This window comes from Vigna radiata, chromosome 2 (assembly GCF_000741045.1).
Source record: "Vigna radiata var. radiata cultivar VC1973A chromosome 2, Vradiata_ver6, whole genome shotgun sequence".
Classification (NCBI taxonomy): Eukaryota; Viridiplantae; Streptophyta; class Magnoliopsida; order Fabales; family Fabaceae; genus Vigna; species Vigna radiata.
This window is the reverse complement of record NC_028352.1, coordinates 10914928-10935524: the sequence shown is the minus strand read 5'-3', so window position 1 is coordinate 10935524 and position 20597 is coordinate 10914928. Positions and strand designations below refer to the sequence as shown.

The following is a 20597-nucleotide window of genomic DNA, read 5'->3' as shown; positions in this document are numbered from 1 at the left end:
TATTTACTATTTTAGGTCACCTTGTTATTTGTAAGTGATAGTTTAAAATAAGGCTTAATACCTCCATTGGTCCTTATATTTGTATGTCAATCTCAGTTTGGTCCTCAAGTTTTGAACTGTCTCAATTGGGTCATAATTTTTGTAAAAATGCACACATTTTACCTTAACCGTTAAGTTGTCTCAAACGACGTTAATTGATGCTGAGATGAATTTTTTATTTTAGGCTTAATTTCACTTTTGGTCCTTATATTTGTGTGAAAATCTCAGTTCGGTCCTCAAGTTTTTCCTTAAGTCCTTATGAAATGCAAACATTTTACAACATTTTACCCCAACCATTAAGTGTATTTATACGGCATTAACTTTAGATTGAGCTGTAATTTTTTTTTTTTATGTTTTAAAATCATTAAATCCACGTGGCTATGGTCTTTCTTTTTCCTCCCAATCACTTATCACACTTTTTCCTCAAGTCCTTATGAAACGCAAACATTTTACAACATTTTACCTCAACCTTTAAGTGTATTGAGACGGCGTTAACTTTGAACTGAGCTGTAATTTTTTTTTATGTTTTAAAATCATTAAATCCACATGGCTATGGTCTTTCTTTTTCCTTCCAATCACTGATCACATTTCACTCATTCCTCTACCCTCAAACCCTCAAACCCCCCGACTCACACCTTTTCTCCCTCTCAAACTAAAAAGGGTCGCCGTTGTCGACAGTTCAAAAATTATGACCCAATTGAGACAGTCCAAAACTTGAGGACCGAAGTGAGATTTTCACACAAACATAAGGACCAAGAGAGGGATTAAGCCTAAAATAAAAAAATCATCTCAGCATCAATTAACGTCGTTTGAGACAACTTAACGGTTAGGGTAAAATATGTGCATTTTTACAAAAAAATGTGACTTAATTGAGACAGTTCAAAACTTGAGGACCAAACTGAGATTTGCTCACAAATATGAGGACTAATGGAGGTATTAAGCCTTAAAATAATTAGAGTTCCTAATTTCATGAGAAAAATTAAGATATGATAGTCATTAATAACTTATATAATTGTTTTTAACAAATTTTAGTTAATAATTTTTTTAAAAAAGATATTTAAAAAAGAGTGGATATAGATGAAATATTTAAGGTGAGTGACTACAATCCTCTTTACCATTTTCAATTCTTAGATAACTTTTATTATAGACAATATATAGTATCATCACAAAAAAAAAAAAATTATAGTAACTTCATGTTTTCCGATTTTTTATTAGACTAATAAGAATTAAATATATCTAAAGCCTTAATCATATACTATAAAGGTTCTAAGCGGAACAAAATCTTACAATTTACCTAATCAACACTACTAAATTTATTTTCCCTAAGGTACATACTTACATTATTGTAATGATAACTCATGAGAGGCGAGGAGAGTAAGGAAAATGCTCCGTGTTGATCATGGTGTACTCGAGATGATAAGATCATAAGACTTCCGCAGCGAGAAAGGAAGGTGAACAAAGTCCTTTGTTTGAGGGAGGATGTTGGAGTGCAAACAAAGTCCCACATTGAGTAGAAGAAGGGTTGGTCAAGGGTTTATATACATATAGATACCCCCAATGGTATGAGGCCTTTTGAAGTAGTACCAAAAGCAAAACCATGAAGGCTTGGCCCGAAGCGGACAATGTCTTACTATGTGTGGAGATCTATGTGTGTGGAACCTCCTCCAACAATATATAGCTAGTGAGTTGTAACTAATAATTTATTTAATTAAACATTCAACAAATACATTCATATCACCGATATATAATAATTTTTCATATCTAAAAGAAAATTAATTTAAAATATATCGTGAAGGCTTGGCCCGAAGCGGACAATGTCTTACTATGTGTGGAACCTCTCCAACAATATATAGCTAGTGAGTTGTAACCAATAATTTATTTAATTAAATATTCAACAAATACATTTATATCACTTATATATAATAATTTTTCATATCTAAAAGAAAATTAATTTAAAATATATTACTATTTTCATTTTGAATATGTTATCATAATATTTTTTAATTAAATTCATTCAAGAAAATTAAACTCCTCGTTTAATTAGTAAAATATTTAGATACACATGCATATATTTAATAGGAAAATGATATTTTAACACCATTTTTTGACACCATTTTGACACTGCATACGTGTCAAAATGTGATTGGACGATTTCAAATTAAAAAAGTTGAGGCAGGGATATATTTGGAAGAGAAAAATCAAAGTTTGTTTTTTTAATTTGAAATCGTCCAACCACATTTTGACACGTGTGCAGTGTCAAAATGGTGTCAAAAAATAGTGTTAAAATATCATTTTCCTATTTAATATTTTCTCCCCTGGATACTAGATATAGATTAATCATTAGTGTCCATAAATAGTTTTTGTTTAGAATACTCAAACCTTTTTAAGATACCTACTTTTTATCATCATCACCGTCCTAGCCATGAGAGACAAATAGCAACAATGTGGCAAAGTTGACCAATCCATTGAAACCCCTAATTTCTTTCTAGTTAGATTCTTGTCAGTTTATACTCTACACCATTATTTTTTATTAAATATTAGTATCTGAATAAAATAATAATGACCTAATATAAGTACTATGATTAGGTTAATAGCGACAGATTTAAATATTTAATAGATATTTTAGATACATAAAGACGTAAGTTCAAAATTGTTAATTTTTTCATTTATTATAAAACTACAAAAGAACGAAATTATATATAATCACTTAAAAAAATATTTTTATTCAAAATAACTATATAATATATAAAAAAAGTACATAAATATATTTTTATATTATTCGTTAATTTAATATATCGATTTGTAAAACAATAATGATTTAATTAAATATTTTAACAACTTTCAATTAACAACATTAAGTTAACATTTTTTTTTCACCCCATTGCGAATAACTTATCTATACTTATATATGAATGAACATGATGGCAAATCTAAACTATAATAGTAACCTAACATGGATGTTCATGGGAAGAGTAGGTTTTTTTTTTTTTTTTTCTTATCTTATAAACAATTTTGATTGGATAGTTTACTTAAATTTAAATGACTTATTTATGACCCGACAATATATATACAGGCTGATTTTTTAGTATAAAACATATTACTTGAATCTTAATATATATAATATATAATTCTATAATATACATTTGAAGATAAATAATATAATCCAAAGAAGAAAGAGTTGAAGGTGTAGTGATAAAGTCGGCATAAGATTACATCAATTATCTATGAACTGGAGAATCTGCAGAATAAACTAACAGGCATTAAAAAGGAAATCACAAAAACGTTTCCTTCTTGGTGATGCATAGTTAAAAGCAACAAGAAATGGTACAAAAGAGCAAAGAGAATAATGATATTAATAAAACCCAAAACCAGAAAACAAACTACAACACTAGGAACAAGGTAAGCCCCACCAAGTACGAGTCTGATGCTGAAAGGCCATTTAAAATACGAAGGCTAATCACAGAAGAATTTTCCAGGAAAAGAAAATTGTACGCCTTTAACATCCATGATTCACAGGCTGCTGTTCAAAATATCAGCAACCAGTAAGAACAAAATAAAGTTGGTGGGATGTGGTTATCAGTTTTGTCCTCATATGTGAACGTGGCGAAGCTTCAGTAACCGACCAAGATAGAATATCTGATGAGGTTGTAGTTATCAGTTCAGGAGAAGAAAGAAAGCTAATGGGAATCTCTATCTGCTACAACTTTCGCACTGACTCATAATTTCAAGCTGAATCAAGCAGGAGAGGTGTATATGGTTTAAAAAGTTTCTTTAATTGTTCAATATGAGACTTTATTATAGTTCTCCGACACTAACCAAGAGAAGGACTAATCAGAGAGATCCGAATGCTGAATATCTACTATTTCAATTTAGACATGAATTTTAATCTTAACCATTCAGAAGAAGGGCCTCATGGGACAAGAGGGAGAGGAAGAACCTGGTCCTGCGTTGTTGTTATCTTGTTGTGTCTGAGAAGAAGCACCGGCGGCATCATGATGGAACTCTTGATGAGATTGATTCACAAAGGGAAGTTGTGAATGCAGAAGAAGATTGTTGTTGTGATCCAAATCATCCCACACGGGACTCCCAGGACCCCAACCTGCAGGAATTGTATTGAACCACTCTCCCCAAACCAGTTCCTGAGGCTGTGAAACTCCTTCCTCAGTTTCAGCATTCTCTTCTGCTAATGTCTCAGTTGGTGGCATGTCCTCGCTCTCAGTGTTGGTCTCTTCTGGAACTGGCTCAGGTTGCTTAGTGTTCTGGCTTGATGTTGATGTTGAGCCTTCGTTGGAGGAAGAAGCAGGAACAGGTGTGGATGGTTCTGCTTTATCTTTGTTAAGGAAGAGTTCAGGGAAATTGAGCTTAGCATTTTCTCCTCTAAGCTTAAAGGCTTCACGATCATAAGCCATGGCAGCATCTTCAGCAGTGTCGAAGGTTCCAAGCCAGAGGCGAGTTCTATTGCGAGGGAGACGAATTTCAGCGACCCATTTGCCCCAATGGCGTTGCCTCACTCCCCTATAGAGCTTGGTGGCACTCAAAGGCTGTGCTTGAGGCCTTAACATTGGTCTCCCTTCATGCCCTGACCGGTTCATCATCATCATCATCATCCTCCCTCTTGGACTCAAATTGAGTGCGTCATTCCAATACTGAAGAAGCTGCTGCTGCTGCTGATACTGCTGTTGTTGCTGCTGCTGCTGGAGCTGTTGTTGGTTTGGTATGGTGGAATCCGGGCAAAGGAATTGTGGATACCCCATGTTCTGTTGGGACCCAAACGATATCATTTGTTGCGTTGGCTGAAGAGGGGGACGAAAAAGAGACAAGTTTGAGGTTCCGAATGAGTTTGGGAATGATGGCATTGGGGTTTGAGAGCCTTCAAAAGCGAAAGGAAACACTATTCTGGATGAAGGAGGTTGGAGAGAGAGCATAGAGGAAGGTGATGAAGAAGGTTGGTGATTGGGGCTTTGGTGTTCGGGGCTGCGGATTTTCTTGAGAGGCCTTTGTGAGATAGAAGCATCATCAAAAACTGGCTTCCACTGTCTCCTCCCTGAGCTCAAATCCACACACTTTCCCTTCTCTATCTCCGAATCCCGGCCTTCACTTTCACCAAACACTTGGTGATGATGGGTCTCTTCAACACCCTCTTTGCTGGACTTTCCACTGTTACTCGCCATGACCACCACCGGAGAAAAGACAGAATTTGGGATACTGCCTGTGATTAACTAATCTCCGATCAGAATAAAAAACGGCAAAGGTGGTAGCTTTTTGAAATGTGAAAACTTGTGTGTGTAAGCAAAGCAAAGAAAATGGAGAGTGTGAAGGTTTGAGTTGAGAAAGAGAGAAAGGAGGCAGCAAGTGGTGAAAGCAGGGGAGTGGAAGGGGTTTATATGGGAGAAAGCAGAAAGGGGTTGAAATCAAACTTTTTCAAGTTAATGCAGCAAAAGTTAGACAGAATCAGTAACAAGTCTAGTCAGTGGTTGGCCTGAGTGGGTCCCACGCGCTTCTTCTTTAGCTTCAACATCAATTTCTGAGTCACCTCACTTCACTGGTTCTGTTGTGAGGTTCGAGGGAAAAAACAGTTATTAACTGTTTCTGTCACTGCCATGGTGCGGCAAACAGGGATTTTCTCACTTGGTGCATCCAATTTCGAATCTTAAAACCATGGTATTGTGGAGAAGATACTAATTATGTACATATGAATATTACATTGTGGGAAAAGTTTTAAAAGTGTGTCCCTCAAGTGGATTCATCCCTGGGTCCGACACAGGTGACATGAGATGGAACCAAACACATGTTAATGTGGTTTCTCTTTGTTAAAAATCCTGTTGTCATGAACTAAAAAATATATTAAATGAAATCTTATTTAGTAGTTCATATTAGAAGAGACTTCTGCCTTAAGGAAAGACATGTTAATGTGGCAGTTCTGTAACACTTGATCAAAAGAAGGGAAAACATATTAATTTCATAACTCACTGTTCTTGCTATGGTTCTTTCAAAACTTGTTTGGCCATTTATTGGAAATTAGGGAATACCATTTCAGTTCATAACATGGTGATTGTGGCTTACTTTTATTACTTTAATTTTTTTATATATATATATACTTTGGTATAAGGAATGTGTGTTAAAAGTTTCATATCGACTAAAGATAAGACAAATTCGTAAGTAGATGTAAATTTTATTTTACAAGTTGATTTTATGAGATATAGTTAAGCTTAAAATTTATTTTCTAATATTTTATGCATAAGTCTTGTTAAATAAAATTGAGTTCATTCTTTTTTATATGGATTATTTTAAGTGAATTTCATTTTTGTAATGAAAAGATATGTGAAACAGTATTAATTGTGACATAGTTTTTGTAGTATTGGGATGGCATAGAAGTAGAGCTGTCAAAACGGATAATCCGGTTCGACCTGACTCGGTCCATCACGGGTTGGTCACTTAATGAGCCAACCCTACCCGGCTCATTTATTAGCGAGTCAGAAAAATCTCAACCCTGCTCGACCCACCACGGGTGTGTAAACAGGTTGACTCACTGACCCGTTTAATTACAATTTTTTTAAATAAAAATATTACAAAGTTTTTATATTCAAATTTAAAAAAATTTCACTCTCAATAAATAATGTTAAACTGAAGACAATTCAAAATAATAATAAAAAACATACAAAAAAAACCTGCCCCTTGAAGAATTTCAATGAAGAAGTGAGAGTGACAGTACCGTAAATGAGAGCAAGTTACGTGAGAGTGATGAAGAAGTGAGAGTGACAGTACCGTAAATGAGAGCAAGTTACGTGAGAGTGATTTGTGAGAGCAGAGGTTAGTTTTTTGGTATACACAGGGAGTGAAGAGAGTATTTTATTTTTTAGGGTTTCATAAATAAAATAATAAATTAAAAAATAAAATTAGGTAGGTGGGTTGGTGGGTCAACCCGGCCCACCACAGGTTCAACCCGCATGAACCGGGTTTAAATGAGCTTGGTTGAAATCTGACCCGCATAAAAAAATTCAATTTTTTCAAATCCAACCCAGTCCGAAATCGTGGTGAGCTCGGTTAACTCGCGGGTTGGCTTGCGGATTGTGACCCATTTTAACGGTTCTAGATAGAAAAATATTTAGTTGAAGAAAAAAATAATATTTTTTTAATATTTGCTTATTTAAAATAAAGTATACACTTTAAATAGAAAAGAGTAAACTTGTATGTTACTCAATTTTTTTAATAACTTCGTACTTTATGCGCGTATATTTATTTGAATGATACAAGCTCACCCATTACAAAAACAGGGTTATTGGTTGATACAGTTTTGTGGTAAGTGAAAAAGTCAACTTATTTGATTTCATTAAGGTCAACCAGTTAAAATAATAATAAAAAATCAATTTTTATACTGACTTTTATAGAAAAAAAGGCCAAGCATCCTATTTAGTTTCAGTATTGATGAATCACAAATGTATACAAGTTAGACAATTAATGTTGTGAAAGTTAATAATTTAATAGAAGTTAGAAAATTTTTATGATATTTTTGTCACGTGATAATTAAATTATTCAATTATTTGTTTATAAGATTTTTGTTTTGCATTTTGATATTTTAATTTTCATAAGTTGTTTGTTTAGATTTTTGTAAATATGATATTTTAAAGTAAATAAGGAAGAAAAAAATCACTATATAAATACAAGTGAAGTGAATAACATCTATTAAAAATACAACGAAATTGAAACTTTATTTAAAAATAAAAGAAGGTATATATGAATCTTATAGACAAATATCTATTTTAAAATTAGAGAAAATATACGTATTTTTTGGTATAACAGGATAAGATATAAATATAATTTCTCCTAGATATTGAAATTAACAAGTCAATTTGACTAATTAAACCTATTTCATGTATTCAAACTATAAAACTTTCAATTATTAACTACAATCGATAACTATATTCTAAAATATATTTATTTATTTTAGAGCAATCTAATTCTTCTTGTGAATCAGGTACAGTTTTTGCCCCTACTGAACCTAAAAAGTTCAATAATTAAACCACTCTCCTCACCAAACTACTAGAGCTTTTCAACAAAATCTGCTTATCTCAGATTCATTTTCCTTTTCCAGATCAGTACATTTGTTAGCCATAAATATTGAGAAAAATGTTGTAGATAACTAATAAAATATCTTCATAAAATATTGTCAACTTTTACTGCTTATATATATATATATATATATAAATCTTCTTTTAGTACATAGAATTTAGGGAAATAGATAGTGTAACTTTTATTATTCTTGCATGTTATTTTTAGTGAAATTTAGAATTTATATTTAGATAATTGAAAATATAAAAAAAAAATTATATTGTATATTGTTATGTATACCTAATATTGTTGACTTTTCTGGTCATGATTATGTTTAAAAGCTATATAATTGAATTTGGTTCAGTGTAAAAAAATTGCATTTGCTATAAAAATTAAACTCTGAAACTTGTATGTTAAATTCCAATGTTCTTATCTTAGATTCTTTTTCTTTTTCAAATCACTGGATTGCTAGCTATTAATGTCGGGAAAAACGTTGTAGATAACTAATACAATATCTTCATATTGTATATTGTCAAATTTTACTGCTTTTATAATAATAATAATAATAATAATTGAAATTTTTATTTGGTGTTCAGTGTAAAACAATTCACTTACTATAAAAATTAAACTCTGAAATTTTAAATTCAAATTTGTAAAGAAAATTAAGCTTACAAATTATTGGTTAAAAACATAGTTTTTTATAATATATTTACTGAATTAGAGGTATTTAAAGTATATAATAAATATAAAACTAAATAAAAAGACACGTGCATATAGATATGATATGATAGAGGATAGAGTAAACGTATAAGGAAAATGGAATTAAGTGAAAGGTATTAAAATGACAAGATAATAGTAGAAGGAAATATTGGCAAACTTATAAGATATAAATTAATAAAAGAAGCATGTTTACCAAAAAAAAACTAATTTAATTGAAGCAATTAATTAATTTAGGTCCGTTTTTATAATAAACTCCAAATTAGAAATTTATGAAATTGATTATTGGTTACGTGACACGTGTTTGGGTGTCTTCTTTTCTGGAATTATCGTCCCCCACCACTTAATATACTGAACGTAAATAAATGAAAAGGAAAAAGGAAAAAAAGAAGAAAAAGATGTATTATATTGTTTCATTTATTTCCATCTCTCTCTCCCCGTGTCTGTGTTTGTGATGCTTAGAAGGTTGAAATCATGTATATATGTTTTGTCTGTCAGCTTTTGTGCTGATTATGCATCCATGCATGCATGGGTATCCCTCAAAGTGTCTTCAAGGTACGTAGACAGGGAAACAATGGTGTCGGGAACAGAACATCTTTAATTAGATCACCTTTCAATTACTACCTGTTACTGATTTCCGGCATAGACAATTAACTGTTCAATTCCGGCATTCTTGTTTTCCACTTAATTTATCCACCATGATATAACAAGTCTTAAATTTAAAGCATAATACATTTTTTACTACTTCAGTAAATCGAATACCATTATACTACAATTACAAGCATCTCGAACGTGCTTATAAGAGATTGTAGTTGTATCTTAAGAAATCATTGTAAAGGTGTAATAAAAAAAGTTGTATCTTATAAGAGATTGTAGTTAAACTTATTTGGGTGATTATACAAAAAAACGGTAATTCGAAATAAAAATGAGAAGAAAACAAAATAATTAAATTATTTTTGAAGTTATGAAAAGAGTGAACGTAAGTAAAATTTATTACAATGTGAGTATTATAATAACTACTATTGGAACAAAATTTTAAAAAGCTTCAAATGAGTAACTAGTATATAGGATGTGAGAGCTCACGAGTTGGATCACCAGGATTAAATTATTAAAATTGAATTAAAAACGAGTTAATTCATGTTTTAGTGAATCATAAATTTTGTAATCTAACTCAATTCTTTACCGATTGATAAGTTGGTGAGTTGATACTCTTAAACATGTTTTATTCTTTCAATTTATTTTTTATGTATATATATCTATCATAGTATAATCAAATTAGATTGATTAAACTCATTTTTTATAGCAATATAATGAAAATGTTTCTTTATTTTACTAAATATTATTATAAAGATAATAGTTAAAATTAAAATATCAACCTACATAATTTTATAAATAAATAAATTAAAATCCAAAATAGGTAAATATTATTGAACAACATTATGATATTTAAAAAGATCAATTTGTCAACAATGATAAATAATTATAATAGAAAACTTGTGAAAAATAGTAAAAAAAACTAATAAAGGATTGTTATTAGTGAATTGCAAGACAATCTATCTACAATCCAACTTGAAACTATTTAAACTGTTGGTTAAGTGAGTCAAGTCTAATTTTACTTGAATTTTAAAAAATTAAAATTTTTCTAAACTACTTTGATTAAAATTCATGGTGAATTGAGTTGGTTCACAAGTTAGAAATTATTTTGACATATAATAAATTTCATTTAAAATGAAACATGAATATTATTATGTTATTTATAAGAAACATTATGAGAGATGTTTTAAGAATCCATAGTTTATTTAAAATTTATTTAGTTTAACAAAATTCATGAACAAATTTATTGAAGAGAGTAACTTGTCAAAAGTTAGTTAGCATTGTATATCTTGTACCTTATTATATATACTTATCTATGAATATTATCCGTCGATATTTAATATTTGTTAGAAATTAATTTTGATAAATTTTATTGAGAATACTGTTATCTACAAATCTCAATTCATCAGAAAAATAATAATTTTTCACAAATTTTTATAATTTTTGACAAATGTTGGCTGTTGAAAAATTCAGTTTTTTTTTCTTTTTTATATGGTTCTCCAATAAAATACTTGGTCGTAGCAGCACATGGGTATAATGTTGAAGTATTACTTCTGTTGTCAGCGAGGTGAATTGCATGTCTCTCCTCTTCCTCCGACGGTGTATACTGATAACCAATGGACAGTTCTCCTTACCGCCAATCTGTTGGGGGAGGATTGGCAGATAAATAGATCTCCATTCTTCTTACCATCGAGATATCTACGTGTATATAAACCCTTGACCAGTTCTTCTTTCACTCAACGTGGGACTTTGTTTGGACTCCAACACAATCCAACCTATCATGCGTTCTAGAACAAAAAACTTCGAGCTAGATCTCCACTACATTCGTAATCAAGTCTATAAAAAGCTCATTCATGTTCAACATCTTCCGGCTCAGTTTCAAGTAGCTCACGCTTTCACCAATTTCTGGACAATTTTTTCTCGCATTTCGTAATAGACTTAAGGTTTTGGATCCTAAGTTCAAAGGGGCATGTTAAACCAAAGCTACACCAACGTCTGTAATGCCTTTCTATTTTGTTCTGTTTCTCTCCCTTCTCTACATAAATATCAATTCTTTTCTCTTCGTTTACATACAGCCATCTGTTAATGTACCAATGCTTTACTTACATATTGAAAAAAAAAAAAACTATGCAGTCATCCTCCCTATCTTCAAATGATACACCTTGCAAGAATAATGGCAGATAAGAAAAAAAGAGAATAAAATAATGCGAAAGGTCGGTTAACAAATGCAAGCAATTACATGATTAATTACTTTAATCTGATCAACAAAATAACTTCATTTCTCCTGATTCTAGATGATTAACTACTATAATACTGATTCCAATTTATTTAATTATTTCTGGTGTTTGATCACATATACTTATCAAATTGACTAAACTGATTAAAAACATGGTCGCTGCTGTTTCTATCAAAAACAACTTTGAAGAAGACAAACAAGAAAGACCCAAATCTCTAAACTTATTTCGCATTATAAAAATGAATCCTGCAAGCATGTCTGTTGAAAATGAGAAATTTTGAAGTGGTCAAAGTGAAAGAAAAGCAAGAAGAATAGATTAGCAAAGAAAGAGTTTATTTTGTATTTGTTTTCGAATAAGATTTGAAGTGGGTTAACGTTAGAGTGTGTGAGGTAAGACAGTGGAATTTTTTGTGTCTGGTAAAGGATCCACGTAATGCTCCATCTTTTCACTTTCGGTGCCATGCAAAGAGTTTCAAACAATAAGCTCTGAGATATGGTTGTCGTTACAAAGTAACCACCACAAGGATGTCCCTCAAAAACAGGTCGGCGATAATCCGCACGCGTGGGCTCCACTCTAAATCTCTATCATTTTCTTCTTTTTACTATATAATCATATTTCTCTCTATTCTCATCACTTTTATTTTACTTGCTTCTATCTCCTCAATTTTCATGCTTTTCCCATGAAAACTCTTTTAGGATTATAATAATAATAATAATAATAATGTGTTTTTATGTTTGAAAGATGTTTGATGCGTTAATAAAAAAGGAGTGATTGATTATAAATATTTTATCATGGGAATTGATTTAAGAATTATCCAAAATTATTTTCATAGGGATGAAATTCACTAATTTTAGTTCAAAAACTATACATACATATATAAAATAAATTTTTTCCTTGTATCCAATAAAAAATATAATAATCTTGTTTACTAGTTTAATAGTTATTTTTAAACTAAAAAATAATTAGTATCTTATCAATCAATTGATAATATTAATTCTATTAAAATTGTAGGAGGTCTAGTTTCAAAGTTAAGTCAGATTATCTCTTGTTTTTTTAATCGGCAAAAAGAATGTAATTAAATGGGACAATTGGGTTGTTCCAATTCATTTAAAAAATTGTTAAAAACAAAATCAAAATCTTCCAAAAATAGAATATTATTTAAGAAGAAAAATTCTTAAAATGAATATCTCCCCTATTGACTGATTTCCTTTGGAAGGGCCCTTAATTTTAAAGATTTAATTCTTTAATTTTTATACATCGTAGACATGAAATTTTATCAATATGAGAACAAATCCTATAATTTTATCAATTTTATAGAACAAACTTCCTTCATTATAACAACGGAACAAGTACTGTAGACTACAATGAAATAGATATGAAAGAGGAATATAAAATTAACACCTAAATTCCATAAACTGTGTACACAAATGCCAAAGCCTGTCTTTCTTAGCTCTTCAAATCCCTTGAGGACTTCTTCATAAAAATTGTTGTTTAATTAACTTCACGTGATTTCATAGAAGAATCATAACATAATTTTGAATGAGCAACAACAGTCTCCATTACAATTAAAAGTTAAATTCCACCATCCAGATAAATAAACACAAGAAAACGAGATTTCTTACTTTGTTAGTAAAAACTATGGTTAATTATGATCTATATTTTTTCCGAAGTTTCTGATATGAATATTAACCTGTTCCATGAAAGTTTTCACATATTAGGAATCGTGTACACAAATACATATTAATACTCATTTAAAAAATTTCAGAAAAAAAAATATAAGACATAATCAACCTTAGTTTTTGCTAACAAAGGAAGAAACCTATCTTTTTTTTTTTCATGTAATATGTAGGATTTAAAGAAAAATAAGATAAAGTTGGAGAAGTGAAACATGGACACGTGGCTGGAAGATGTAGATTGTGGATTGAATGACATCTAGTTAGACAGATAGAAGATTATGTTGGGTTTGTGAGAGTATATTATTATTATTTTAGGGTGATGCAAGAAAGATAGGGGTCTCTTTCTTTGACCCAATGACTAATCACAGTTTACCTACTTCTCTTGTATGGGTTTCTGTGCTGTCTACGCTAATTTAGGAACACACTGCATGGTGATTATGTCGGAGAATCCAAATGGGGGCACTATCTATGACATGTCCAACAGTTCGACTGAGATGGAAAGACAAAACATCCATTACTATGTCACACAATTATACCACTCGTCTGTTTAATATCTTACTTTTGAGACCATTCCCTTCTAAGTTTCTTCACAACACCTTCTATCAATCAAATCTTATTCCTTGCTTTCTAGTCCCTCAATTGCAGGCATGTCAAATCTCATCATGATGGCAGTTCACACAGAATTATTGGGAAAAAAAATGGTTATGTTCGAAGAAATTGAAAAACTATACTTCCTGGTTTAGGATAAAGGTATGTAGTTGTGTGAGTATTTTATGATTATCTATTAAGTTTAACTGTAGATATATTGTTTTTCTTAACAATGACTAAAAATAGATTATTTAATGTGAATACATAAAAAAGTATAATTTAATTTTTTTAAATGAAATAAAGTACAGATTAATATTAATTGAAATTCATTTGAAATGGGATAACCAAATATATCTAAGTAGTATTATATGATGATACCTTCTTTAAAGAAAATTATACGAACTCATCAAAATGCTGCTTTTATTTTTCAATATCCATTAAATAAATAAGATCTTATTAAAATTTAGGTTTAAACATTTTTTTTGTCCCTAAGTTATGAGCGGATGTTCAGTTTAGTCTCCGCTTTTAAAAATGTAAGCCTTTGGTTCCTAAGTTATAAAAAATGTATCAAATGAGTCATTTTTTATGTTCATGGTCAAAGTACAAAGAACAATCTAAAGTGTTGTTATTATTAAGAAACAAATCAGAGTAATTTAAAGATGTAGCAGTTGTTAAGAAACAACCAAAAACAGTATTTCAAGTCAAAAAATGACTCATTTAATACATTTTTTATAACTTAGGAACCAAAGATTAAAAACGGGAACTAAATTGAATCTCCACTTATAACTTAGGGACCAAAAGAGATTTAAACCTAAAATTTACCAACAGCATAAATATTATAAAATATATATGATGGCCTTTTGTTTTGCCAGTGTTTTTGCATACATTTAAAATTTTCCATGCAATGCAACGACTTTCTTATATGAGAGAAAAAGAGGTGATATAGTGGACTTTTTTTTTTTTCATTTTGGAGGTCACATCATATTGGTTTAATATTAGTATACTATTTATCTTGAGGAAAATTAGTGCTATTACTGTCATAAAATGACGAAACAAAAGTCAGATCAGTTTTTTATAAAAGCATCTCAAGTTGGTGCATATTGAAAAGGAGGGAGTTTCAGTGTACAAACTTATTTATTCATTGCGAATTCCTAATGCATTTTTGCAATTATAAAAAACAAAAAACAAGTTTGGAAGAGGAAAAAACCTATGAGGGAAGTACAAAGGCTATATTATTATTTTATGTCAAATTTAAAAAACTATGATTTCTTTTGGGGCACTAGGGGACCAAAAACTATATAGGACATTTATGTAGGACCAACTTTCTTGTGCTAGCTAGGAGCAGGAAAAGAAATATATTGTCTCCTTTTTACAACTCAAGCACGTAAGTTTCTCAAGGTAGTTGCTCAACCACCTGCTTTGATCAATTAATCGATTGATTAAAAAAACACTAGAGAATAAAAATATTACATAATAAGAGACCTAAAAGGGAAAAAGAGTAAAATAAGTTTTTGAATTTACATTATTAGTTTTAAAATTTGGGATACTTTTTTAGGTGTGTTCATTCTTTAAGACGAATTTGAAGAAAAGTAAGTAAATAAATTTGAGAGTAAAGTGTGTGTTATATTTTTTAAGAGTATTGAAGATGATAGTGAGTAGTTTTAGAAATAAAGTTTGTGAATGATTTGACTTATATGATAGATTATAAAAATGTTATAATAAACATAAAATAAAGATTATCAAATTTTTCTTGAATGATCACATGCTCCATCACCTACATCAACCACATATTATATCCACCATGAGGTCAGTACCATCACATGAATTCAACTTCACAACATACACGATTGTCAACTCCAATTCAGCCCTTCCATCATGGATACAACACCAACAAACAAGAAGTCAATGAAATACAATCGGAATCATTTACATCGCATCAAGGAATCAGTTCCATCACATTAAGGAATCGATTCCAAGCCACTGGAATGCCTCATGGAATCAATTACAAGCTTTTAGAATTAGTTTCCTCTTTGTGTGAATCGATTATGTTGTTTGTTGGAAACGATTATATATGCTTGGTTGGAATCGGTTATGCCATCATGAGAATCAATTATTGTCTGTGTTGAATGCATGATGGAATAGGTTTCATCTCAAGAGAATCGGTTCCTCTCCTTCATTAGATGAATGCATGTCAAGAAAAGGCGAGGATTAAAAAATATTTTTCAACTTTTCACCCTCAAATAAGTTGGATTCAATAGAGATTCAAAAATATCCCATCTTGCAAAACCTCACCATCTCTCACTTTTAAATACACAAATCCAAACATAATACTCACCCTCAAATATCCTTCTTTGCCAATATTTGTAAATAGTATTTTCACTTCAAACAAACACAACATTGATATCAAGTTTTAAAAATTGGGAGGTGTATTTGAATTTCCCTGTACTAATTTGAAAGATCAACGTTAGTGTTAGTAGTGCTTAACCTACTACAGGGACTTGGAACATCAGAGTTCTTAATTGAAAAGAGTAAGGATATAATGAACTGGGATACAATAACCAGAGAAGCTTATAAAATAGTAAACTAATTGAAACATGTTACGGAGAAGCTTATAATCAGTGACATGTGACTTTTATAAAATGGTTATTTTCTCTATCACCTCCGTACTTTCTTTTAGTGTCTTATAAATATGAATTTTTTTAATGTCCTGTTGATTTAAATTTTTAAACTATAATATGAAAATTAAAAATACTTTTTAGCTTATATAATCAGATAAACTTTTTATTTAGAAAAAAAGTAAAAATTCCAGATTATGCTATTAAAATGCTAAAACAGACTATGCTATCAATAAACTAATAGCTTACAACGTAATTTAAAAACCATATCATTATTTAATAAATAGAGTAGCTTATGTTTACCTTATAAGTTACAATCCACTTGANCTTACTTGTAATTTATTTAATTTTTTTTCACTCATATTTCTTATTTTTTAATATATCATTTTATTATCTTTTAATTTTCTTTTTATAAAATAATCAATTATGATACTACTTTTAATATTTGTGAAATTTTAACTTTTTATTTAATTGATATTCAAAAATATATTATAATTTAAATTAATTAATATTTTATTATATGATGCTATATAAAAATTACACAAAGTGAAAATTGTAAAAATCAAATTCAATATAGTTTAAATGTAAAAATAAAAAAATTGCAAAGATAAATAAACATTGAATTTGATTAATAATCTTATAACAACTACTTTGAATAAAATAACTTATCCATATATAATCAGGCATGTTTTTCTGAAATCTCGTTTCCATCAGATACATTTTTGACACATTAAACCATTAATCTTTCCTTCCCTTTTATATTTATTATTTTATTTTTATTTTTCTTTTTCTATTTGCATAATAAAATAAATTAAAAATAGTTCTTTATTTTTTATTTTATTTTATACTTCTTGGACTTGTAAAACGTTAATATCCATGTTTTTTTTTCTTAATATCATACTGCAAATAGTAATGGAAGTTTAGATTGAAACTTGGTCTAAATTAAATTTTCAATCATGTCTATATAGTAGCATTAAATCCGACAGGAACAAGACATTATGCAAGTATGGGAAGTGTAAAAACATAAAAAGTATGAAAATAATCTTACCATTGATCTAGATCAATATGTTTTAAAATAATTTTGTTAATTTTTCTCTCACTTTTCTACAGTAATTTTGGTCAAGGCTAGCATGGGTGGCTAAATATACTAGTTCTCTCTCTTTGTAAATGACTTTTGAAATATATGAAAAATGAAAAGAATTTGAAGCAAACACTTGTGAGAGTAATTCTCATTCATGAGTTTTATCTTGATTTTTAAAAGTCCAAGTGGTTATTATTCCTTTGTGCTTATCTTGAAGATGAAAGTGGAACTTCAAATTCAAGTAGCGGGCGTTCTTCCACAATCTAACTACTCTCCAACTTTTATCTTTTAATTTGTGTTCATGTTCTTATGTTCTATAATTTTTGGTTCAATAATATTATAATCAATTTTCGTCCATAGTTATGTTCTTCTTAATGATTAGATTATGCTAACTTGAATCGTAGATCCTACACTTGCTCCTATTCTTATGATTAGAATCATTCATTCAAGCCTCTTAAGAATTGATTCCAAGTTTTAAGGCAAGAATATATAGATTCAACTCCCGCAGTTATCTTGTTTCATATAAATTTAATCTTCCTTTCCATATATGAATTGTATAAAAAATATAAGAGAAAAGTTATACTAATAGTACTATAATTTTCCACTAAATATCCATTTGCCACAAATTGTCTATGAGGAGAAAATATGTATAAGATGGAAATTCAATGATAGAATTCGGTGATTTTCAAAGGAGATAAGACAGTGAATAGCAAGAAACATTTGACAATAGGATAAAGAAAGGATCATTTTGGATGCACTCTGATGATGATCCCATGATTGAGCATGGTAAATCACAATATCAAACTGATCTCACCCTCAATAAGTTCAGCTTGCCCAGTACCCTGGAATGTAAAATTACCATCTTGCAAGGTGCGAATGATTTTAACAAAATTTTCCCACTAACACATCAATTAGCATGTTGCTGACATGCTAAACCCCATTCCTACACTTTTATCATGACATTAAAAACAATGAAAGTATTTTTCATTAAATATTAGTTTTAAACTAAATTTGAAAACATGTAATAAGAAAATAATACAAATTACGTAAAACACAAAGTCAATAAACAATCCTAAAATGTTATAAGCTCCTTAAAGTGTTAGAAGACTTTATTGAAATCATTGACCTATCATATATAGTAAAATTGATATCTCAAGCAGCAGGGATTTGTTTTATAACTTTGATAGTCTCTTTGTACAAATATGATGATTGAATGATTAAAAATGAATAAAAAAAACAAGAATACATAATTCCAAGAAGATTTATAAGAAACATAACAAGAGAAAATACTTTTGCTCATTAAAATAGTTCTTCATTTTCTTTATTTTATACTTCCTAGACTTGTAAAGCATAGTATCCAAGTCCTCTAATTTCTTTGTAATATCAATGTTCAAATAGTAATTGTAGTTTAGATTGTAACTGAGCCTAAATTTAAAGTTTCAATCATGTCCTGAGATTAATTCTCATCCATGAGTTTCTTGATTTCTAGGAGTACAAGTGATTATTATTATCTTTAAGATGACGGTAGAACTTCAAATTCATATAAGGGGCCTTGCTTCTTCCAGCATCTAAGTATTCTTCACTTTTTATCTTTTAATTTCGGTTCATATTCTTATGCTCTATAATTTTCGGTTCAATTATAATCTAATCATTTTCCATTCATAGTTATGTTCTTGTTATTCTATTAGGCTAGATTGAATTTTATAGTCTTTGTACTGACTTCCTAGATCTTACACTTGTTCTTATTCTTAAGATTAGAATCATTGATCAAGCTTCTCAAGAATTGATTTCAAGTTTTAAGGCAAGGATAAATTCAACTCCAATTGTTATCTTGCTTCATATGAATTTAAGCTTCTTTTGCATATATGACCTCTATCAGAAACATGAGAGAAAAATGCTTCTAACTGACTATAGTTTTCCACTAAATATTCATCTGTCACACATTCCCCATGAAGAGAAAATATGTATAAGCTATTTAAGAGCAAAATACACAATCGTAAATCAGTATGCAAAGGCAAACATGTTCCTCTATGAAATAAATGGCAACCTCCAACCAAACACACCAAAAGAGAATAAAATTTATATATTATCATCTGAATCTTATCATCCATGTTGTAGTGTCCAAGTTCGATCTTTAGATGGAATGATGACTTATGACAATAGAGACAAGTCATATAAAACTAATTGAAGCTTTTGCTTTCACATTCTTTGGGCAGTTTCACTGCAGTATAGGTACATGCACTGGCTAAAGCTCCGAGTACGGGAGCTATCATATAAATCCATATATCTTTATAATTATTTGTGGCGATGGCAAGACCTAGTGTTCTCACTAGGTTCATTGAGCCCCCTGATACTGATACTGGCCTACAATTCAAGTTTAAGTATATTTAAACAAACTCCACTTTATATGAGCAATTTTAAACAATTCTACTAAAATTAACTATTTCTCATAATTGATGTGAATCATTGCTTGTTCTTTCAAAATTATAATTTAATTTTTAATTTTGTAAGAAGCTATTTGATTAAATTTTATCTTAAAATTCTCATTTTTATTTAGTTTTTAACATTATATAAATCACATGAGATATACATAAATAAATTTAGTGAACTATATAAAATTATACTGTCTTAACCAATATATCGAGTTAGTAAAATTGAGAAAAATGAATATAATGAATGAAGACTTCATATAAACCATCACTTTCAGAAACATAAACAGTGATATACCCTGTTATAAGTATATTGAGCATCACAGTGTCTCCTAGCGCAATTCCTGCAAGTTTTCGCACCTGCAATTATATCGATCACAGACTTAGATGTTGCACATGGATGAAATCCATATATATATATATATATATATATATATATATATATATATATATATATATATATATATATATATATATATATATATATGTATATATATATATATGTATATGTATATATATATCTATATATGTATATGTATATATATATCTATATATGTATATGTATATATATA

The 20597-nt window shown here is 29.7% G+C and overlaps 2 protein-coding genes across 2 annotated transcripts in view; both read right to left on the bottom strand.

Annotated features, from left to right (window-relative positions):
* Window positions 1–3235: 3235 nt before the first annotated feature.
* On the bottom strand, window positions 3236–5978 carry LOC106755834 (ethylene-responsive transcription factor ERF054-like). Its single transcript, XM_014638051.2, has one exon. It carries the CDS (start codon window positions 5208–5210, stop codon window positions 3936–3938), a length of 1275 nt encoding a protein of 424 aa, XP_014493537.1. The 5' UTR covers window positions 5211–5978; the 3' UTR covers window positions 3236–3935.
* Window positions 5979–19776: 13798 nt separating this feature from the next.
* LOC106780269 (aquaporin NIP6-1-like) overlaps window positions 19777–20597 on the bottom strand; it is a 1633-nt gene continuing 812 nt past the window's right edge. The window contains exons 3-4 of the mRNA XM_014668544.2: window positions 20324–20385; window positions 19777–19960 (exon numbers count right to left, since the gene is read on the bottom strand). Of these exons, the coding sequence (XP_014524030.1) occupies window positions 19777–19960; window positions 20324–20385 (246 nt within the window). The remainder of the gene's footprint in view (window positions 19961–20323; window positions 20386–20597) is intronic.

What these genes read in the sequence shown, in the direction of transcription:
- LOC106755834 (XM_014638051.2), bottom strand. Translation starts at nt 5,210, where the DNA reads ATGGCGAGTAACAGTGGAAAGTCCAGCAAAGAGGGTGTTGAAGAGACC.